Genomic DNA, 23,936 nt, shown 5'->3' on the forward strand with positions numbered 1-23,936 from the left:
ATTATTGAACTCATTCTCCGGATATTTAAAATCTGTAACTAGAAAGATAATATGATCTGCCCAAGGTCATAGAGTGAAATAGTGACAGATTAGTCCAATGCTGTTTGTTTTATATCACAATGCCTCACCCCTTTTCCGCTTTGAATGCAAGGCTAATGGTCATGGTTGCCATTTACAGAAAGTTTTAAGGTTTACAAAGTATGCTTCCATTATCTCCTTTGAATGTCACAGAAGACTCTGGATATTATCTTCATTTTTACAAAGGAAAAGACTAAAGCCAGAGAGATTAAATGACTTGCTTAGACCCAGATCTTCCCAGTGGTTTGATCGACTACCTAATACTGAAAGGGTAGGGGGCAAGGCTCTGGAGATTGATGGGGAATGCTCACTCACATCAAAGATGAAAGAGGTTCCCCCCCCCCCAAACATTCCCAATTACTCTACAGTGGGTGATAGATAGCTAGATGATGAAGTGGATAGAGTGCTGGGCCTGGAGTCAGGAAGACCTGGGTTTGTATCTAAAGCCTCAGACATTTAGTAGCTGTGGAACCTCTGTCTTCTTCTTCCTCAGTTTCCTCAAGTGTAAAACGAGGATAATAATAGCACCTACCTCCCAGAGTGGTTGTGAGGATCAAAGAAGATAATATTTGGAAAGTGCCTTACCTGTCATAGGCATTTAATAAATGCTTGTTCCCTCCCTCCTTCTAGAGCCAGAACCTTCTTTCCCTATATCCTTACCAGGGATCCTATCCCTATCAACCAACAGATGTTTACTGGGCACCACCTGCTATAAGCTTTGTGGGGGATGAAAGAGAAATATCAGACATGGTCCTCGATTTCAAGGAACTCGGATGAATTAAAGTAGTGGTAAATAGTAGTAAATTTAGTTGTAAAATAGAAGTAAATAGTAGTACACTTAGTAGTAAAATAGTAGTAAATAGTAATAGTAGTAATCATAATAGTAAATAGTAATAGAAGTAAAATAGTAGCAAAATTAAATAAAATAATAGCAAAGAAAACATAAGAATGTGTGTGATACAAAGATTATAGGAATTCAGAGGAGGAGAGAAAGCAGGGTAGCCTGATACAGCAGGAAAATTGCTAGATTGGCCATCAAAGCACATTCTTTCTAAGATCTCTGGTTTCAAAGTTTGTTTCTAGGTAACTTTGGACAACTCTCTGGGCTTCAGTTTCTTGATCGGTAAAATGAGGGACCAGAAGACTTCTGAGGTCCCTTTCCAGCTCTGTATATCTATGTTCCTATGACTGAGGAGGATGCTACTCAAGTGAGCTAGTTAGACCCCTTTGGAACACTATATCATCACCAAGGTGAAAGGGAAGTATTTGTTCAGTAGTACCAAGAAGTCTCTTTACCTTTTGGCTGAAGACTAATGAGTCTAATGGGCTATTTGAGTGTTGAGTCCTTTGGGTCTTGGGCATTTTCTGTAGTAGATGAAATGAAATCTCTTCCATAACTGATACTCGTATTGTATGTTGAGTACTTTTGTGGGAAAGGTCCTTGTTACCCCTATCTGGAAAGATTGAAATATGACCCATACCTACAGGGATTTGTTGATAAAAACCACCTCTCCAGAAAAAAAAAATGCAGGACACGTTTTTAAGTTTAATCTGAAATCATTAACATTTTTTCCATCACTTCCTTAAGTCTAGACAATAAACAAAACAATAAATAAAGCCCTGATTTGTAGTTTTTGTCAATTTCCAGGATATGAATGCACACACTCAAAATCTAAGCGCTGGCTTTAACACACTCCTGCTATCCCATATCAGAATCACCCAATATCTATCCTGTCTACCTCAAAAGACAGTCTTGAGCTTGGTATGTTATTCATATTCTTTGTAAATCACTTAAATCAACAAGCTTTTTTTTTTTTTTTGAGGTCCTACTGTGTACAGGGCCATGTACCAGATTCTGTAGTTCCAAGTAAAAGGGAGACCAGACCTCACTTAATGAAGGCTGTGGGAAGACCCAGCATTTCTTGCTATTAGATCAACTCTATACTTACAAATCTACATTTCCAACCTTCATCTACGTTTCAGAGCTCTGGTCCTATATCTCCATTTATTTGCTGGATATATCTACCTGGATACTGACCCCTCACATCCAACAGGTCCAAAACTAAACACATCTTTTTTTTTTTCTTCCTGAATACTTCTGACTTCTCTGTCAATGGTAATACCATTCAAGTAGTACTTGAAACCTTGGAGTCATCTTTGGTTCTTCTCTCTCTCTTACATCCAGTCAGTTACCAACTACTACTACTACTACTACTACTCCTACTACCAATAATAATAATAATAACTAGCATATATAGATATAGCACATTCTACATATCAAGCACTGTGCTAAGTGCTTTACAAATGTTATTTCATTTGATCCTTACAACAACCCTGGGAAGCAAGTGCTATTGTTATTTCTGTTCTACGGATAAGGAAACTAAGACAAACAAAAGTTCAGTGATTTGCCCAAGGATACACAACTAGTAATGGCAGCTAGGTGGCACAGTGGATAGAATGCCAGGCCTAGAGTCAGGAAGATTAATCTTTTTTTTTTTTTTTTTGGTGGGGCAACAGGGGGTTAAGTGACTTGCCCAGGATCACACAGCTAGTATCAAGTGTCTGAGGCCGGATTTGAACTTAGGTCTATCCTGAATCCAGGGCTGGTGCTTTATCCACTGCGCCACCTAGCTGCCCCCAAAGATTCATCATTTTGAGTTTAAATCCAGCCTCAGACACTAGCTATGTGACCCTGGGTAAGCCACTTCATCTCATTTGCTTCATCTGTAAAATGAGCTGGAGAGGGGCGGCTAGGTGGCACAGTGGATAAAGCACCAGCCCTGGATTCAGGAGTTCCTGAGTTCAAATCCGGCCTCAGACATTTGACACTTACTGGCTGTGTGACCCTGGGCAAGTCACTTAACCCCATTGCCCCGTAAAAAAAATTTTTTTTTAAAAATGAGCTGGAGAAGGAAATGGTAAACCATTCCAGTATCTTTGTCAAGAAAACCCCAAATGAGGTCATGAAGAGTCAGGCACAACTGAAAAAAATGACTACACAACAATAACAACAACACAGTTAATAAGTATCTGAGACTAGATTTGAACTCAGGTCTTCCTGACTCCAAGTGCAATGCTCTATCCATCATGCCACTTAGCTGTTCTACCCTACCTTTAATGTCCTTTGTATTTGTGTCCTCTCCATTCTCTTGACCAATACCCTGGTCCAAGCCCTCATTACTTTTCCACTAGACTATTTGGTTTTTTGTTTTGTTTTGTTTTGTTTTTGTTTTTGGTGAAGCAATGAGGGTTAAGTGACTTGCCCAGGGTCACACAGCTAGTAAGTATCAAGTGTCTGAGGCTGTCCACTAGACTATTTGTAATAGCCTCGTCACAGGTCTCCCTGCCTTCTGTCCCTCTCCCATCCAGTCCATCCTTAACAAATATGCCCAAGTCATCTTTGTGAAGCAGTTATCATCATGTCAAACCCTGCCTGGCTCCCCACTGCCCACAGGATAGCAAGGTCTTTTAATATCTGACCCCAGCCAATATTCCCAGCCATATCTGCAACTGCTCTTTTTCCCAAACTCTCAGATGTCACACTGGTCTATTTACCCTCCCTCAAAAACATCTTGTACTTTCCCACTCCTGTTTTTTCTCACGTTGTCCCTGGTCTGTCCAGCAAGGACTGTCCTTCTCTAGTCCATCTGCAGCTGTTGAAAGATTCTCTCCACTCAAGGTCCAACTCAGGACTCATTCCCTACAACTGAAATTCATCCTTCCCTTTTGAAGTCTCTTGGAGCATTTTATTTGTATCTTGTCTTTGCTCTCATAGTATTCTTTTTTTTATTATTGTAAATTGCATTTTGAGACAGCTAAAATTTCCTAAATCTTTAAGATACCAGAGAAGGATGAGAAATGCAGGGGTCAAGGAATTGAATTGCCTGGAACAGTTAAGTAAAGGGAATTGCATAAGAACAACATAGGGCTTTTAAAAACATCTGTTTTTAAGCACACTGGATACAGTAGTGAGAGATCAGTGGATCATAGAGCTAAAACTGGAAGGACTCTCAGAGTTCCTCCAGTTTAAGGCACCCCTCCCACCCACTTTACAGATGATAAAACTGAGGTCTTAGGAGACTGTCTTTCCCAAGGCCACACAAATAATAAGAGTCAGAAATGGAATTTTGTTTTGTTTTTGTTGTTGTTGTTGTTTTTTGGTGAGGCAATTGGGGTTAAGTGACTTGCACAAGGTCACACAGCTAGTAAGTGTCAAGTGTCTGAGGCTAGATTTGAACTCAGGTCTCTTCCTAAATCCAGGGCTGGTGCTCTATCCACTGCGCCACCTAGCTGCCCCCAAAATGGAATTTGAACCCAGGTCTTCTGACTCCAAAACTGATGCTCACTGTATTACACCACAGATGGTGAGCCTACCATGTGATTCCAAAGAGGGGTCATTCTGTCCATGGGTCAAATTGGCAGTTTTCAGATTGGTGCTGAGGCCACAGTCACATGGATGCAAGCACATCACTGTAGTCCTAGAAAGAGAAAGAAGGCATGACTGTATGGGGTGGATTCCAGTGAAGCATGAGGAACAGAAGTCCCTGGCAGCTCCTGATCTTGAATTATTTCACTTCCCCAGGCCCTAAGAACAGGGGTGAGATGTTGGTGACCCAGTTTCTCCTCTTTCCCCCATTGGCTTTGAAAGGAAAGCTGGAAACAACTTCTCTGAAAGGTTACTTGGTTGTGTCTTGTAATCCTCTAGTTAAAGATGGAGAGGAGGAAGTGAAGACTTCAGACTGCGAATGGATACCACTGCTCAGTTTTAATACTGTCTCTTGTTATTTTGGATTCTACTCAGGAAAAGTAGCCTAATATATATGATGGGCATGTCTATTCCTTCGCATTATGCAAAGTTGGGATAAGACTCTTAAAGGAAGGTGCATGAAGGAGTCAATTTGTTTAAACTTGTGAAATACTCTACAATGGTAATGTTTACATTTTAAACCAGAGATTGAGCCAGGAGACAGAAACTGGTTAGGTAATAGGATGCCTGGAATACTTGGGGTTACGAAACAGGCAGTGCGAGGCCCAGACTGAGCTCAGAGGGACACCTGCTGGTTGATGCTGAGATTATGCTCAGGGTTTCAAGTCAGATCCCAATCCCGGGAGGCCTGGGAGCATTGTGGGCCCACTGGTCTTTCCAATGAAGTGCACATTCATGTGAAGACAGGCACTTTTGCATAGAGGAAAACATCTGTACTTAATCCTTACATTATTACTTATGTTTTGTTTTATTACTTATGTAATGTTTTATCTCTATCTTTTTTGGGTCACTGATGGCTGAGGCCTGCTCCCCCTTCCCCACTCAATACTCCCCCAAAAGACTCTGGGTTCATGGGGACATAGGACCCTGCTCTCATAGCAAAAGAGTCAGTTTTTCTGTCCCCACCCTGGTAGGATAGAGATTACACCTGTGACTTCATTTGTATAAGGAATTCCCAGATAAGTAAACTCTTACCAATACAGATCAACACCTTGTCTACAATTTATAGTCCTATTAAAGAGCTATGTAGAGTACTGAGACTTACCTAGGGTCTCACAGCTAGTCTGAATCAAAGACAGGATTTGAACTCAGGGCTTCCTGGTTCCAAGGCCAGATCTCTATATACTCTTCCATGCTGCCTGTTCTAGATAAAATTTATGTATGGTTCAGGTATAGTTCTCCCTAATGGGCCCTCTCCCACAAAGGTACACAATGTACAATATAGGTATCAAATATTGTTGCTATTTAGTCATGTCTGACTCTTTGTGACCCCATGGACCACAGCATACTAGGCCCTTCTATCCTCCACTATCTGCCAGAGTCTGTTCAAAATCATATTTATTGCTTTCATGGCACCATTTATCCTTTTCATTCTCTGCTGTCACCTTTTCCTTTTGCCTTTAAATTTTCCCAACATCGGGGTCTTTTCAATGAGTCCTGTCTTCTCATTATGAGGCCAAATTACTTAAGCTTCAGTTTCATTGTTTGACTTTCCAGTGAATAGTCCGAGTTAATTTCTTTAAGTATTGACTGACTTGATCTCCTTGCTATGCAAGGGACTCTCAAAAATCTTCCCCACCACCAAAATTGGAAAGTGTCAGTTCTGTGGCACTCAGCTTTCCTTACAATCCAACTCTCACAACCATACATTACTACTGGAAAAAGCATAGTTTTGACTCTACAGACATTTGTTGGCATCTCTGCTTTTTAGTATGCTGTCCAGATTTGCCCATTTTTCCAAGGATCAAGTGTCTTTTAATTTCATGACTGTAGTCACATCTGCAGTGATCTTTGAGCCCAAGAGAATAAAATCTGACAAAGCTTCCATTTCATTTCCCTCTATTTGCCAGGAAGTGATGAGACCAGTTGCCAAACTCTTAGTATTTTTTTTATGTTAAGCTTCAAGCCAACTTTTACACACCCTTCTTTCATCCTCATCAAGAGGCTCTTAATTCCTCTTCGCTTTCTGCCATTAGAGTGGTATTGTCTGCATATCCGGGATTATTGATCTCTCTGTAACCTTAATTCTAGCTTTTGATTCATCCAGCCTGGCATTTCACAAAATGTACTCTGTATATAAGTTAAATAAATAAAATAACAATATACAGCCTTGTCATAGTCCTTTTCCAATTTTAAGCCAATCAGTTTTTGTTTGTTTCTTTCTTTCTTGGTAAGGCAATTGGGGTTAAGTGACTTGCCCAGGTCACACAGCTAGTAAGTGTAAAATGTCTGAAGCCAGATTTGAACTCAGGTTCTTCTGAATCCAGGGCCGGTGCTCTATCCACTGTGCCACCTAGCTGCCCCAAGTCAATCAGTTTTAACTGTTGCTTCTTGGCTTGCATACAAACTCATCAGGCAACAAGATGAGCTGATATTCTTATCTCTTTGAGGACTTGTCACATTTTGTTGTGATCCACACAATCAAAAGTTTTAGTGTAGTCAATAAAATAGAAGTAGATATTTTTCTGGAACTCCCTTACTTTCTTCATAATCCAACAAATGTTGGCAATTTGGTCTCTAGTTCCTCTGCCTCTTTGAAAACCAGCCTGCTCTTATGGTGATTCTTGATCCACACATTGCTGAATCCTCCCTTGCAGAATTTTAAGCATAACCTTGCTGGCATGTGAAATGAGTGTAATTGTTTTGTAATTTGAATATTCTTTGGTATTGCCCTTCTTTTGGATTGGGATGTAAATTGATCTTTTTCAATCCAATAGCTACTATTGAGTTTTCTAAATTTGCTGGCATATTGAGTACAGCACTTTAACAGCATCATCCTTTAGGATTTTTTTTTTTAAGTGAGGCAGTTGGGGTTAAGTGTCTGCCCAGGGTCACACAGCTAGTAAGTGTTAAGTGTCTGAGGCCGGATTTGAACTCAGGTACTCCTGACTCTAAGGCCGGTGCTCTATCCACTGCGCCACCTAGCTGCCCCATCCTTTAGGATTTTAAATAGCTCACTTCCACTAGCCTTATTGTTAGCAATACTTCCTAAGACTCACTTGACTTCATTCTCCAGTAACTACACTATCATGGTTATCAGTGATGTTAAGACCCTTCTTGTATCAGATATCATGTATAAGACAGCTTTTATTTCATCACTTTGGAAAATACATAGAACTTTGGGGTCAAGAGAAAACTAGATCTGGCTGTTGTTGTTATTGTTGTTTGTCCTTCATTTTCAAAGAAGACAAATAACATCACAGGATGATATCTTGACTTGTACATGAATTGGATATAAGTGAGGTAGAGTTGCACAAAGTTGTCAGCCTCAGTCTTTTCAAGAGTCATCAAAATCCAATGGCAAAAGTCAACATGGCTGCAATGGCCCAGGATGCCATGGATGACCTTGCCATTTTCAATGTCTGACCAAGCTCTAAGTGCTCCACAGCTCCTGCTTTAGCTACCTTTATGGCCATTGGAACAAATTGTTCTTATTTACCAATTCTGCCAAGGGAAAGTCTTCACATGTTTGAGGTAGATATTCCCTAACTCACAGACAGGTTTGAGACTCCTTGGTTACCCTCAACCTGGTTTAGGCTATATGAGTACCTTTGTCCCTGTGTTTCTTATAAGTAGATCTCACAATTAGCATGCTCTAAGTTTGTGTCCATTCCTCCCACTGATGATGTGATTATTTATGGAATAGAGCACCACAGATTTATGTGCAAATGTTTTGTAACTACTGTTGTTACCATATTATCTTGGTAAATGCTTTTACTTTGAGCTTATTACATCTCCTGACTAGCTATTAAATGTAAGCTCACCAGTGGGAAATTTTCCCCTATAGTTTTAGGAATTTGGACCAATGGAGTATTAGAACTTATGAAAGTAGACACTTCCTAATCTGTGAATGAGACTCTATGGTTCCTTTTCAGTTCTGATATTTTAGAATTCTCTTTTTTAGAGAGTAGAAATATAATAAAAGGATGCCCCTCCTTGGATTCTGAAAATAGCACAAGGAAGGGATAAGACAGAGCCCAAGATCCATAGTTTCAGGTTGGGTGGTAGTAATAACAGTAATAACTCATTACATAATACTTAAATATATGCAAAGTCACTTTCTATACTATCACTAGGATAATAAAATGCCTTGGTGCCTAAATTCAAATCCAGCCTCGGATACTTACTAGCTGTATGATACTTGGCAAGAAACAAACTGTCTCCTTCAGTCTTCTCATCTATAAAATAGGAGTAATAATAGTATCTACCTCCCAGGGCTGTAAGGATAAAATTAGATACATAATTGTAAAGTGCTTTGTAAACCTTAAAGTGCTATATAAACACTAACTATTATTATCACAGTTGACTCTCACAACTGTGTGATAAGTGCTATTAAGACATTTTGCAGGGGTAACTAGGTGGTGCAGTGGATAGAGCACCGGCCCTGGAGTCAGGAGGACCTGAGTTCAAATCCGGCCTCAGACACTTAACACTTACTAGCTGTGTGACCCTGGGCAAGTCACTTAACCCCAATTGCCTCACTTAAAAAAAAAAAAGAAAGAAAGACATTTTGCAGATGTGGAACCTGAGCTTCAGAGAAATTAAGTGATTCCTCAAGAATCACATAATTCCTAAGTATCTGAAAGCAGAATCTGAACTTAGGTCTTTCCAAGTATCAGCTAGGTGGCATAGTGGATAGAGCGCCAGGCTTGAAGTCTTGAGGAAGGGCTGAGTTCAAATATGACCTTAGATACTTACTAATTGTGTGACCTGGCCAAGTCACTTAACCTATTTGTCTCAATTTCCCCAACTACAAATGGGGAACATTGTAGTATCTACCTCCCAAGGTTGTTATGAGGATCAAATGAGATGACAATTGTGAAGTACTTAGAATAGTATTTAGTAAGTGCCACATAAATGTTAGTTATTATTTTTGGGGGGGGTTTGGTCTTGTTTTGTTTTGTTTTTGCAGGGCACTAAGGGTTAAGTGACTTGCCCAGGGTTACCCAGCTAGTAAGTGTCAAATGTCTGAGGCTGGATTTGAACTCAGATCCTCCTAAATCCAGGGCCAGTGCTTTATCCACTGTGCAACCTAGTTGTCCCCAAATGTTAGTCATTATTACTAAATAATACTGTATTTTCTAACATTAAATAACATGTTATTATTAAACAATGATCTATTCCTATTTTGTGATTTGTTAAATAATACTATATTAATTAAAACAGTGACTGGCACATAGTAAGCATTATGTTCAGTTTGGACTCTTAGCAAACCACTCTGGCATTTTTGCCAAGAAAACCCCCAAATGGGATTACTATTTCCTTCTCCAGCTCGTTTTACAGATGAGGAACTTAGACAAACAGGGCTAGGTGACTTGTCCAGGGTCACACAGCTAGTGTCTGAGGTCATATTTGAACTCAGGTCTTCCTCGTCTCCAGGCCCAGCTCTCTACCCACTGGACCACCAAGCTGCTCCTATAAGCGCTAAATAAACGTTAACTATTATTATTCCCGACTCCAAGTCCAGCATTAGATCAAAGATGTGGAACTGGAAGGGTCCTTAGGGCCCAACCGCTCCAATTCTTTCACCTCATTTTACAGTTGAGGAAATTTAGATCCAAAGGAGCTAAAGTGAGGTCACACACGTAGTTCGAAGTCACAAACAGAATTTGAAACCAGGTCCTCTGATTCCAGAGTCTCCCTTCTACTCTTCTCGGGTTCACTGAAGCAGCACAGACACTTTCCGGAAAGTTACTACCTTCTGTCAGTCTCTTTGTTCATCCTTCAGGCCACACCCTCAACCTCTGACACCCCTAAAGGTGGAGTCTTGAAATTAATGGGTCTTTCCTTTCAAAAACTACAGTTCCCAGCATGGATAGTGCCAAATGCCCGCCCAGGGGACGGGGTGGGGGGGGGGAGCGGTGAGGTGGGATGGCGCATTGCCCGCTGGGAATAGTAGTCCTCTCTGCTGGTGTCCTCCGAGTCTGGCACGTGTCTTCTCTTGAAGGGCCGAATCTCCACGACTCTAACTAGAATCGCTTCTCTTACGGGACCGAGAGATAGGGGATATTTTTCGGGGCCCTTTAGGATGACGTCATCTCGTCAAACCCGAAGCCGACTAGCCTCTGCCCACCGCCGGGCGGAAATGGCTGAGATTGGGAGTTAGCGGTATTGTTGGGGAGCAGGGTCTCCAGTTTCCGCTTCCGGAAGGGGGGAGGGGTGGCCACCGGCCGGGGGGGGGGGGGGGGGTCCCCTTAGAGAAGCTGGAAGCGAGATGGTCCTGATCAAGGAGTTGTAAGTAGGGGTTCTGGGCATGAATGGGAGAGTGGGGTTGGGGAGCCAGTGCTCTGCAAAGTGCTGGTAGGGACCTGGACGGCCAGAGGGAGGCTGTGCACGAGAAAACCCTGGACCAAGAGTCTGGGGACTTTGCCCCAAATCCTTTACCAGTTCTGCGTGCGTGAGCGAGTCATTTTAACCTTTTTGGGCCCCAGTTTCGTCAGCTGTGAAATAAGTACAACCACGCTTGTGCCGCCCATCTGTCTCACTGTAGCTCCAGAAAAGTAATGATTGCTCGTGATAATTACGGATGCAGAAAGAAAGGGTTTGCTCCCTCGGCCGGTCCCCACGCCCCTCACTATATGTCTTTTCTGTTTTTGCAGTCGGGTGGTACTGCCCTGCTCCGTGGAGGAGGTGAGATGTCCCCCCTACCCACCTCTTAGTCCCTTTCTCACCCCACTTTTAATTCTCTCCCTAAGGGTCCTCCCACCATCTCCTGGGGGGGAATAGGGGAGGCTGCCCACGGTCCGGGCTCTATCCATTCCTCTTTTCTCACCCAGCTGTTTTCTCTCTATGTTCAGTATCAAGTGGGACAGTTGTATTCCGTGGCCCAGACCAGCAAGAATAACACTGGGGGTGGTGAGGGCATCGAGGTCCTCATCAATCAGCCGTATGAGGGGGGTCCTGGTGAGCGGGGCCAGTTTACCCACAAGATCTACCACCTACAGAGGTGAGGGCGGCCAGGGCAGGGAACCTGGAGAAGGCATGGGGGATGGTTCTGGCTTGGCCTGGACTTTTGTCCCTTGACCCTGGCTTCCTTTATATCACAGCAAAGTTCCAGGATTTGTTCGCCTGTTTGCCCCTGAGGGTTCCCTGGTATTTCATGAGAAGGCCTGGAATGCCTACCCATACTGCCGGACGGGTGAGGAGATTTTAGGTGGCATGGGCAAGAGAGGGCCGGAGGCTGGAACATCAGAAACCCAAGTTTAGGCATTCACCTTACATGGGATGGGAGCACTGGTGGCTGGGAGGCCCCTTGTGTTACACTGCTCTAATCTGTTACTGTTATTTTCCCCATCTCTCTGCCTTTTTTCCTCCATTTCTCTAAAATGACTTGCCTTCCATCTGACCACTGCTGTCCACCTTAGTCATCACGGTAAGAGACCCTTTTGTCAGAGAATGGGAGGGCTGTCTCAGGTTTAGCTAAAATTCGTAGCTTGCTCTCACTAAGCCTTGCCCTGTTTTTGTATCCAGAACGAATATATGAAGGATGATTTCTTCATCAAGATTGAAACCTGGCATCATCCGGACATGGGGACTCAGGAAAATGTGAGTGTGAGAATGCTGGGCTTGGAGTCAGGAAGAACTGAGTTCAAATCCTGCCTCTGACACTTACTAACTGGTGACTTGGGCAAATCACTTAACCTTTGACTGCCTCAGTTTCCTCAACTGTAAAATGGACATAATTATAGCGACTACCTCAAATGAGGTATCAAATGAGGTAATATTATTTAATAAATGCTTTTTCCTTCCCCCTGCACCTACATGTCTGGCTGATTTCATCTCTAAGAATTTTAGTCACCAGCCCTTTGTTCCCTACCCTCACTATTTGTCTTCTATCCCTAAAAAACTCAGGGGTCTCTTGTATTGGTGACCTCTTGTCCATCCTTCTGTCCTTTATTTTCCAACAGAAATGTCATTTGGGCAGGTCTATACATGATTCCTCAGTCATGCCTCTGTTCCTTTCCTTCACTCCCCCCATTCCCCTTCCCCCTCCCCCCCAAAAAATGTCCTCCTTCCATTCTGAAAAATCCTACTTTTTTGTCAAGGCTTTATTTGAAGCTGTCCTTTTGGTGAAGTCTTCCTTAGCTCCTCTGGCCTCTCCCTTCTCCCAAACCCTCTCAGCAGCCCTTACAATCAGCCCAACCAAGCTTAGTACTTAGTTGCTTTCTGTTCTACCTGTGACTGGTTACTTCTCATGTTAGAGTGGGGTCTTTGAGAGCACACACCATGTCTTACACTTCTCTTGTGTCCCCATACAGTGCTAAGCACCTACTAGGTGCTCAATACATGCATGTTGATTGACTGGTATTTCTCATACCGGTTCTCTGCTGGGACTGGACGGATGTTACTGAGCCCAGCCTTCCCTCTCCAGAGAGGAGGTAGAATGCTGAATCTCTGCCATATAATGTAGCGTTTAGTTATGCATCTCCTGTCTTGTATTGTTCATGGCTGTTTCACGTGTCTGAGTATTCTTTCCTAGACTATAAGCCCTTGGAATGTGTAGTGCCTTATGCTTCTTGTATTCCTCATGGTGCTGAACCCATAGCAGGTGCTCGTTGACTTCCCTTAGCCTCCGTTGTCTGCTCCCACCACAAGCATCCTTTTCTCTCCACCCTTTCCCTAGGTTCACCATCTTGATGCAGAGACATGGAAGGAGGTGGAGGTGGTTCATATTGATATTGCTGATCGGACTCAAGTGTCTGATGAGGTGAGCAAAGTAGAACTGGGGACTGGAGGATAAAATACTTGAGTTTCAAGAGAGGAGCGAGTTCTATGGGAAAACCTGGGGGGCCAGAAGGGGCAGTGCCTAGGCCTCAGGAAGGGCAGAAGGTTGGGAATAAGGGGGTGGAGACCCTTTGGGAGGGGGTTGGACTTTCTTTCATAGCTCCCTCTCTCCCTTCCAGGATTATAAACCAGAAGAGGACCCTGCCCTCTTCAAGTCTGTCAAAACTGGACGTGGCCCCCTGGGACCCAACTGGCAGGTAAACTATTCCCCTATCTTTACCTGAGCTGGGCAGGACTAGGCCAGGTAGAGGCTTGGTCCCCAAAGACTTGGGTTAGTAGTGTGTCTGCATTTATCTCTTTGTATAGAGGGAATTGTTGAAACATCCGCCCCACATGTGTGCCTACAAGCTGGTGACTGTCAAGTTCCGATGGTGGGGGCTCCAGGGACGAGTGGAGAACTTCATCCATAAGGTTGGAGGAAGTGGATGGGGTGGCTTTGGATTCTGATTTGGAGGGTGGGAGACAGGAGACCAGGCTTCAGGATCTGACATAAAGGGCTGGGATAAAGGTGTAAAACCTTTTAGTTCTAACCTAGGTGGGGGCCTAGGAGCATTGCGGCCCTTGGTCCTTGTGACAGGCTCATGTTGCTGTACTTTCAGAGTAATGTATTATACTTTGAGAAGACAGGAAAAACTAGCTAGTGATTGATCTTTTTGTCTTTTCCCTGCTTTGGATGCAAGGAGGGGAGAAACCTATTTAGACCATTAGAGCACCCCAAATCCCCCATGCATGCCTTCCCATTTGAGTGAGAGTTATAAAACAGGTGAGCAAACCCCACATTGGCTTCGGGGCATTCTGGTTCACTAAAGAGCATCATGACCCTAACTTGGGCCGTGGGGAATTGTAGCAAAATAGAGGAGGTTAAGTGTAAGCCCATCTGGGACTAAAGCCACATCTTTATTTTGCACTGTATTTTCTCCCAGTGAATTAGTTGTGGATTTGTGTATTCTCTAGATAGATGATCTTGTGATCTGGGGTATAGGTTGATGGGGTAGAAAGGAAAGGGAGCATGGATTCTAAAAGTCAGTACCTGCCAGGAGTTGCAAGTAAGTGGAAAAAGGTGACAAGGACTGGGTTTGTGACATCCCTCACAAGGTAAAGCAAAGTCCAGAGGCTTGCTGCCTCCTGTTGGCGATCAGGAAGTTGAGAAATTAGGGCCAAAAGCCAAAAGCAAGATCCCTTGGACCAAGTCCAGGTTGGTGCTTTTGCCCCAGGAAGCTGATCAAGACCATTGAGGCCTAAGGCCTTGGGGAACTGGGTCACAACTCCACAGCATGGATTCTTGCATTTCAGTTATGTGTGTTGCCACTTGTAAAACCCTCCCCCTCTTCCCACAGCAAGAAAAGCGGCTCTTCACCAACTTCCACAGGCAGCTGTTCTGTTGGCTGGATCAATGGGTTGATCTGTCCATGGAAGACATCCGGAACCTGGAGGAGGAGACCCAGCGAGAATTGGACCAGGTAATAATAGTTCAGCGTGGTAGGTCGATGCGGACAGCTGGAGGAAATGATCAATCACTCAGCAAGCATAGATGAGCCATTACTATAAAGCACCACACCAAGCCAGGGGCCCAGTGAAGCATAAACTCCTTGAGGAGAAGGGAGTGTCCCATTGTAGTTTTATCTCCATGCCTTGCACTGCCTTGCATGTAACAAGCAAGATAAATGTTTGAATTGAGGATTGAGGATTGAGGAGTTAGGAGAAAGAGAAGACATGAAGAGTTTACCCTACCCTCAAGGAGCTTGATACATATACTGTGTGCTTTAAGTGTTTTTCTTACAGTAGCCCTATGAACAAGGTAGCTCATGAGTCATTGTATTTGTAGGTGAGGAAAGTGAAACTCACCTTGCCCACAGTCTTATGGCTAGTGAGTAACTGAGAAAAGATTCAAATGCAGGTTTCCTGATTCCAAGGTTAGGGAGTTGGATATCCTGAAAAGAGGAGGCAAAGGTGCTGACTAAGGTAGATGACTCCAGGAGGGAGGGTTAAAGAGGTTTCTCAAATAAGGCAAGATGGTCTAGACTTACAAGAGCAGTGGCCTAGCAGTCCTGAGAGGCCCAGGCTCTCACCCCACTCTGCATCTCTTGCTACACATCGTTGGGCAAACCACTTCCCTCCAGGTCTCGGTTTCCTCCTCTGAAAATGAAGGGAATGGACCAGATGACCCTTAAGGTCCCATTAGTTCTGTTTTTGTTTTTTTGTTTTTGTTTTCGTTTTTTGCTGGGCAATGGGGGTTAAGTGACTTGCCCAGGGTCACATAGCTAATAAGTATCAAGTGTCTGAGGCTGGATTTGAACTCAGGTACTCCTGACTCCAGGGCCCGTGCTTTATCCACTGCGCCACCTAGCTGCCCCTGGTCTTATTAGTTCGAATGTGCTGTGAGTATATCCATCTGTTTCTGTGTTTCACCCACCCCACCCCCAACCCCTGCTCTTTGGTTCAGCCTCCAGACTGTCTAGTACAGTTTTAGCTCCATTTCTTTGTTTTGGTCCCCAGTAGAGATTTAAGAAGAGATAGTAAGTGGAAGAACTTTTGTGCTAGCCCACCGGGAGTACTCTCTGAAGTTAGAATTGTAGATTATTTTTGAAAATTATGTATTAGAGGGGCAGCTAGGTGGCGCAATGGATAAAGCACCGGTCCTGAATTCAGGAGTACCCGAGTTCAAATCCAGCCTCAGACAGTTGACACTTAGTAGCTGTGTGACCCTGGGCAAGTCACTTAACCCCTCATTGCCTTGCAAAAAAAAAAGAAAATTATGTATTAGAAGGGCAGCTAGGTGGTGCAGTGGATAAAGCACTGGCCCTGGATTCAGGAGGACCTGAGTTCAAATTTTAGACACTTGACACTTACTGGCTGTGTGACCCTGGGCAAGTTACTTAAACTTCATTGCGCCCCCCCCAAAAAAAAAAATTATGTCTTAGAACCTGGGAACAGAGCCGAAGAGGAAGAAAAACTGGGTAGGAATCAGAGGGATGTGGTCACAAAACTAGGAAAGGTCTATATTTGATTAGATAGGAGGTCCCATTTCCTAGTGAGTATGAACACTCCCAGCTCTCATAGCCTCCATCCTCACCCCATCCTGGGTTTCAGATGCGGAAGACGGGTCCAGTGAGGGGAATGAGAGCCAGTGATGACTGAGACCTCAGGCAGGCCTGGGCAGGTAAGTAGGGCCCTGAAGAGGCTTGCTTGGGAGGGGGAAGTACCAGCTGTGCCTTTGAGCATGGTGGGGTGCTGGTCAGTGGTGGCTGGCTTCAGGCGCCTCTGCCCTTCTCGACATCGATGCCCAAGGACCTGGGGGGGTTCTTTGTCCTGGGTGGAAAACTTGGTGCCTTATCTCCTCTATATCCCTCCTCAGTAGTGAGTCATCAGCAGGACCATATTCAGGCCAGTTGTTTAGAGTGCAAGAGGCTACTTTAACTCCAGTGTGAGGATGCTCAGGGTGCAGACTCTACAGGCTGGTAATTGCAGGTACACAGCATAGTTTCAGAGTGCAGTCTTGTCCAGCTTAGGAGGTAAGTCTTAGAGATTTCATAGATTGGGATTCTTTTTTTTTCCTTTCAAAATTTTTTTAAAACTATCAACATAGTAGCTATCAATAAAACCCAATATTTCTATATGTGAACAACATTTTTAAAAAATTAAATACCTAGAATTCTAGTCTCCCAGACCTGGGTTTTTCTATTAAGTCTCCCCTGTCTTGGCCCCTTCGTGACTTCTTGTGTCATCTCTGCCCTGCTCCCTGAGAGTTGGTTTGTTCTTAGTTCCCCCTGCTCCTGCAGAATTCTCTGTCTCATCATCTCAGAGGAAATAGACCCTTTCTTTCCGGGTGTTCAGGGGCAGTCTTTTTGTCTAGGCAGTCTGCCCCCAAAGGCAGATCCATCTGACTCTCCTGGTCTCCCATCCCTGTGCCCCCTCTCCCTTCTGCCAGTCTCCTGCCAATTTCTTTTACATCTCATTGTTTCTCTCCCTTATTGCCCCCAATCAGTCACAGTGTGCCTCATTTAAAACTGGCCTTTACCCTCATTATTTAGCTAGGCAGCCAATCTAAGTACTCGCTTTTCTTTTGGCAGAGGGTTGTGTACATGAACTCTTTGGTTTACTTAAAACACACATCTGATCTAGGGAAGATTCAGTGAAAACGTGAATGGGAGAGTTGTTCATTATACCCCATCTTGGGAAAAGCCAAACCCTCATCCGACCCTACCTACTCAACTTCTTCCTCTCTCACACCCAGGTACCTGCCCCTGAGATGGAAAATGGAAAGGAATTTGGTGCAGTGTCGACCCAGTAGGCAGGAAGAAAGAGTGAAGCTTCTGCTGGGGCTGGGGTGGGATTCCTGTCTGCTCCTCTCCAGCTCTGTCATACCAGAGTCTCCTACCCTGGAGCTTTTCCCATTCCCAAAGATACCCGGGGACCGAGTTGGAGAAACATTCCAGGGCCAAACACTACAACCACTGCTCTCTTTCAAGCCTGGAGAGGACACAGGGAGTCGGGGCGACTTGGCCATCCACCATTCCTGATGCCAATGGAGTCAACGCTGCACAGTAATAAAGTCCTCATGGGCCCCTAGGCCTCATGCTGTTGTCTGTGAGGGTGTGTGTACTTGCAGGGCTGTAGGGAAACAGGTCCTTAACCCCTCTCCCACCCCTGCCCTGCCTTGGCTCCACTGCCCCCACCCTGGGCCCAATAGTAATAGGAGCTTACATTTATATAGGGCTCTAGAGTCCTCGTTTGGTCCTCACAGGAACCATCTGCAACAGGACAAGGCACATCTGTATTTTACAGATCAGACAGGCTGGTCAAGGTCTCACAGAAGTAAGTAGTCAGAAGAGAGTAGAGCTGGACCTTTGTGACCATCAGCCTAGTGTCTTTCCCAAGATCCTATCAGTTGTAAAGATGTGGAACCCAGACTGGGTTCTGCTCTTAGCTCCCTGGGTGACTCAGGGGAACCCATTCCTGACTCCTGGTTTTCCTTGCACTACAGGAAGTTATCCTTTCTTTCCTCAAGGAGATGAGTAGATGAAAGGTCCTTTTCACCTGGGAGCTGACCCCATAGAGGTTAGGCACCCATGGGAGGGCCCCCTTGGCTTCGTGGTAAGCTCCTTAGTATATAATTAATGGTAAAGCCCCTTCTGCCCCATGGAGAAAATGTGGTGGGGCTGTGGGAGGGAGGTGGAGTCCTGGATTTGATCTCTCTGCCCAGGACACATCCACTTGTTAACTCAAGCAGTGCCCAGAAGTTCCCTTGTGTTAGAACTGTATTGAGGAGGAAAAGAAGTTGCCTAGCAGAACAACAAAAATTCCCAGAAGTGAAAAATGTCCAGCCAAGGTCCCTCTTCTGTGGCCTTTCCTCCTGCTGAGGGGGGTCAGGCTAAGTGGTCTATAAGAAGGAAAGCGAGTTCATTCTGGAGGTGAATCCCAGTATCTCCTTTGCGCTGGTCACTTTGTTGTGCCCAACTTCCATCTGCTTTCTTCCCTCTTGATACCTCTACACCCTTCCTAATCATTCAGTGACTCCCATCTCTGACCCTCCAAATGCTTCCCTTACCATGTTTCTTTTTTAAAAAATCAATTCATAGGAAAAAGGAAACAAGTCCTTTCTCCAGGTAGCATCCCACGATGGAGATGACTCAGGAAGGATCATACACTCTTCAGAGAGCCCTGGGCCTCTGTCTCTCTTCCTCCAAAGTCATTGGTTCCTGGCAGCCCTTAGCTCTCCAGAGTGACTAGGTTCCTGGGGAAGAAATTGGTATTTCCCTGGCCTGGCCACAAAAGCCTGGAGCACCAGCTCCCACAGTGCCCATACTAAAGCACTGTGGGAGGAGAACATGAGGCAGGGGAAGCCCCCTCTAAGTTTCTTTCTCACTGCCAGGGACCTAGTTGGGAAATCCCATAGGCTGTAAATGGAAAGTGGCAGCAACTACCATCGGGAAGAATAAGAAACCCCCAATACTGCCTCCCCTCCCAGAGATGGGAAGTCCAGGGGAAGAGAAGCACAGGAAGCTGAAGGCACTCCTAGGGTCTTAACAGGCTGGCAAGCCTAACAGCTGTTAAGAGTCATGACCAGTGAGGCTGGTTCTCCTCATGTGTCCCAGCCTATGATCTGAATCTTAAATACCAGTCATGGATTGATAAATAAAAGATTGATTTTTGTAATCCCACAGATTCTCTTTTAATCCCAGCCACAGACTAAACCCTCATCCTGGTCATATAATGACTCTGATCTACCACAGATTGACTCAATCCTAGCCCCAAATTGACCCCTGATCCAACCACTGACCCAGACTGATGCTAGTCATCCCTAACGTTAGACATAGCCTGATTCTCTAACCAAGCACAAGATCTCACAACTGTCTACAATCTGAAAAAGAATCAGAATAGAGTATGACTCTCAGTACAACCTGTTCCCTCCCACTCTTGGGGAGAAAAAGCCCTCAAAACTACTTTCTCTTGTCTGGCTGGTCAGTATCATTTAATGGGAAAGACAGCCTCGTTCTAGAAATATGCAAGAAATGGGCAGGTAATTTGAATCCACAGGACAAATAAATGGACAAACTATGCTGCTAATACAGCAAATGTTCTGTAAATAGTCTTCAGCAGTAAAAAAGAAAAAAAAAAGAGGATGAGTTGATCTGAGAAGCAAACTGCTGATGGCAAATGGGAGAGAGGAAGAGCTGAGTCCTATCTACCTAAGGAGGAAGCCAGTCCATGATCCCAACCCCTATGTTGCCAAAAAAACTCCGGCCCCCCTGACTATGGGAAGGGAAATTACATTTCCCCATTTCAGAGGAGATTGAGAGCAAAGCCGAAAGTGTAAGTAGGAGGGAAACTGAAAGTGGGGGCTGGCCCCCCGTATAAGAACCCCAAGAGGGGGGGATGGCTGGTAAGAAAGACATTGCCAGAAGATGAGAGACGGGAGCTGGCGTGAGTCAATGGAATAGGGAATAGACTTATTGAGCCTTTGGAATTGAAGAGGGAGTTTGGGGTGAGGGGTATAGAGCTACAATTGTGGGGGCAAAGGGGTTTCTGGCATAGAACCAAGGACCAAGGGGAAAGAGTCCCTGAAAAAAAAAAAGACAAGATAGAGTTGAAGGGAAAAGAGGGCAGACTATGGGAAGGCAAGAGGGTGGGGTTCTAATTATATTGGAAGGGGGTTGAGGGGCAGGTAGGGTGCCTTGCTTCCAATAGAGGAGCATAGAGTTGGGGGCAGGGGAAAAGTAAGATCTGTTATGAAACTATAGCTCATGTTTGAATGGAAGAATTTATTTTACTTGGCATGAAATCTAGGGATCTGAGGAATAGGAATGGGCTATTTAGGGACCAGTTCAGTTTCTGGTCATAAAACTCCTATGTAAGCAGGTTTTTCCATTGGGTTTCAGGCTGTATGACAGATTCTTTGTACGGAGAAAAGAAGTGGTGTCTTCTTCCATAACAGTATTAAACTGGGATCTAAAAACTAAGAATCACAGTAGTCCCTCATCCGAAATGTAGGACTATCTGGTAGACCCAAGGGAAGTGATGATACTTCAACTCTCTTGATCCCATCCCCTGAAGAGCTTCCCATGCAACTAAGATGGAAAGAGTAAATCATCTTGGGTACTGGAACCCAGAATGAACTAGAGAAATGGAGGGGAGCAGGAATGGAGAAGGAAAAAGTCAGGTTAAGGTATAAGAGGTGGTAGCATTTCTTATCTGGGAAGGGGGATGATTAGAACAAGGACAAAGATGAGCTCAGAGTTTTGGTTTGTGTTTCGAGGAGAGTTGGGTAACTCCAGTAATATAAGATTTCCTTTTCCTGGAAGAGAAGCCCCAGACCACTAATTCTTTCAGACTTCTATCCCTCTAACCCTTCCACTACTCCCCATTCCTTCCCTCCCTCCCCTCTCCCTCCAACCTTCATTCCGCTTTCTCACCCCCTAATTCTGTCCTTCAAAACTCTTCTCTCCCTCAATCCTTTCCATTAACCTCCATCTTCTGTCTCCCTCTGACCTATACCTCTCTTCCGTTCCTTAACCTTTAATACTCTATTGTTATCTGACCACCTTCCCATTAACCCTACCATCCATCTCATACCTCTGTACCCCTCTCCAACTCTCATCCCTTTTTCAAACCTTCATTCCTATGTCTTTGAACATCCGCCCAAAAGCAGCATCCTCCTCTTTTATCTCCACCCTTGTCCTTCTGACCTTATTCTTTGTCTTTACTCCAACATCCACTCATTTTCTCTTCACCCTGACCCTCATTCCTCTGTCTGCCACCCATTGATATTCCCCCAACCCTTCTTCTTAGCCCTCCATGGCCTTCCCTCCCCCTATGTGGTCTGTCATTTAAAAAAAATTAGCAAACATTGAAGTGCCTTCTCTGTGGAGAGCACTGTGCTAGGTACTGAGGGGAGTATAAACATTTTTAAAAGCAGCCCTTGGTCTCATTCATGGACCCCACAACTCACACATGCACACACATGAGTGGACATACTCACATTTCTGCAGTTCTTGCCCCAGTAATCCCATCTCTCTTTTCCACCTTTCAATCCTCATTCCTTTCTCCTTCAGTGCTTACCCTACCATGGCACATTCTGTCCCCTAGATCTCTATCCTTGTTCCTTTTCAATCTCTCATGTTCTAGATCAGGAGGGAATCCAATATATTTTGGAGGTTTAAGTGGTCCCAATTGTACTGGATCCTAAGATTCACCCCTCCCCTCCCACCCAGCCAGGTTAAGGGGAGCCCAAACTCATTGATTCCTTGAGACTTGGATGCCTTAGGATCCCTGGGATGCCCTGTGATATTCTGGAAACCCTAGGCCAGGCTAGTCTTTCTCCAAGTCCGTTACAGTTGGGGTCTGCTGTGCCCGGGGTCTCTGGTGCTCTTCTTCAACTGCTCACTCACTCCCTTCTCCCCTATTCTACGTTCCCCTGATCTCGTGTTCTCCTCCCTTTTTCAAGGGTTTAATCTCTTGCTGCTCTCCTTGCTCCTGAACAAGGCTGTCATCTGGGGGTTCCCATGGCCTCGAGGGCAACCTTCCCATGGTTTGCTGGACATGAGGAGTGAGTTCAAGATCAGCCTGAGGCTTGCCAGAAAGCTGCTTTCAGAGATCCGGGGTATTGCCCACCTCTTTGTGAGTCATCAGAATCCAATTGACTAAGGAGTGGAAAAACTCATTGAGGCTTGGTTGGCAGGAGGTTGGCAAGGGAAGCTACCTTGGAGAGTTGCCCCCATTGATCTATTGCTTCTACAGGCAGATACACACCTGGTTGGGGTGTCTTTGGACTTCCTACCCCAGAGGGAACAGCTTCCCAATGTCACCATGACATTCAAGACCTGGATCCAACTTTCAGTGAGTTAGGGAAGTGTATGTGCCGTCAGGGTTGAGGCTGAAGAGGCTCCCGAGGATGAGGATGGAGTGAGGGTTTGGGTGTGAGGATGAAGATTGATGAGGGACTGAGGTAGAGGTAGGAGACAGGTGAATAGGATAGGATCGAGGAGGGGTGTGAAGGGCTGGAATATAAGATACGGATAATGATGGGATAGGGATAATGATGAAGGTATAAGATGTGGTTGGAATGAAGGATGAGGAGGGGTCTGAAGGAATTGCACAGATGAAGGAATAAAGTTTGTGGGGGCTAGCGATGGAGTTGGTGTCTGAGATGATCTCATGATTGAGTCAAGGCTTGGGTCCCAGGGTTCTGCAATGATGAGAACTTTTGATCTCCTGCCTTAATCCTATTTCCCTGTGATTCTTCCTTTCCCAGGACCCTGATCGACTTTCCTCCCTTTCCAGACTTCTGGGCCACTTCCAGGCTCCTCTAGGAGAAATAGAGGGTCACCAGGGCTGGAAGGGTTCCCTGAGGAAACGGCTGTGGATCGCCCAGCTGGACCTTCGGGATCTGCAATCCCATCTCCATTTCCAGGTGTGGCCATCCCTCCCTCTGACCTCTAGGTTCACTGATTTCCTGAGTAACTCCCTGCTTTTACCCTGGTCTGTATGAGCCTCTTTTGATCCCTTGTCTCTTATTGTAGATGAAGGCTACGGGATACAGTCCCCCGGAAGATAAGGAAACACGGGGTCTGGAGGAGAGGGCCTTAGGAAGACTTTCTCTTGCTGTGCATCAAGTCTCCTGGCCTCAGCTCCTGAGCACCTACCAAGTTCTCCGATCCCTGGAGCTAGTCCTTGCCAGAGCTGTCCGGGATTACCTTCTGCTCTCAAAGGGAATGGTTCACGCCCAGTCCTCGGCTACTTAAGAAGCACAGTCTGACCAAGGAGTGATGACCCCTTTCCCTTCCCTTCCCCCCACTACTTGAATCACCTTCCAGGATTGTTTCCCCGCCTCCTTATGTTTGGTTTCCAAGCTGAGGCCCAGCCCCCTGCCCTGAGCCATTTGGGAGGGAGAGATCTCAGATTTCAGCCCAAGTCCCCTTCTCCTGCCAGTGGGATCCTATCTGGTTAGGAGACTGTAGCATATGCCCCTTTCATTCTCTTCTCTCCTCACCTTCTGAGCCCATGCCCATCCCATAATTTAAGAGCCCTTCAAGTTCAGGGAAGATATTTATTTCTTGGATATTTATTTATTTTTCAGGAAAGTGTTGGT

The 23,936-nt window shown here is 45.0% G+C and overlaps 2 protein-coding genes across 2 annotated transcripts; both read left to right on the top strand.

Moving 5' to 3' along the window:
• The first annotated feature begins 10,721 nt into the window (after positions 1-10,721).
• LOC122728920 (phosphatidylinositol transfer protein beta isoform-like) lies at positions 10,722-17,924 on the top strand. Its single transcript, XM_043967629.1, has 12 exons — positions 10,722-10,798; positions 11,164-11,194; positions 11,362-11,510; positions 11,611-11,702; positions 11,929-11,936; positions 12,035-12,109; positions 13,188-13,271; positions 13,468-13,545; positions 13,655-13,759; positions 14,686-14,808; positions 16,439-16,508; positions 17,583-17,924. The coding sequence occupies exons 1-11, from the start codon at positions 10,779-10,781 to the stop codon at positions 16,484-16,486; spliced, it is 813 nt and encodes a 270-aa protein (XP_043823564.1). The 5' UTR covers positions 10,722-10,778; the 3' UTR covers positions 16,487-16,508; positions 17,583-17,924.
• On the top strand, positions 17,493-23,911 carry IL27 (interleukin 27). The gene is made up of 6 exons (XM_044000248.1): positions 17,493-17,635; positions 17,880-17,941; positions 22,293-22,465; positions 22,586-22,684; positions 23,100-23,258; positions 23,368-23,911. Exons 1-6 carry the CDS (start codon positions 17,493-17,495, stop codon positions 23,587-23,589), a joined length of 858 nt encoding a protein of 285 aa, XP_043856183.1. The 3' UTR covers positions 23,590-23,911.
• Positions 23,912-23,936: the final 25 nt, after the last annotated feature.

Source organism: Dromiciops gliroides, chromosome 1 (genome assembly GCF_019393635.1).
Source record: "Dromiciops gliroides isolate mDroGli1 chromosome 1, mDroGli1.pri, whole genome shotgun sequence".
NCBI lineage: Eukaryota > Metazoa > Chordata > Mammalia > Microbiotheria > Microbiotheriidae > Dromiciops > Dromiciops gliroides.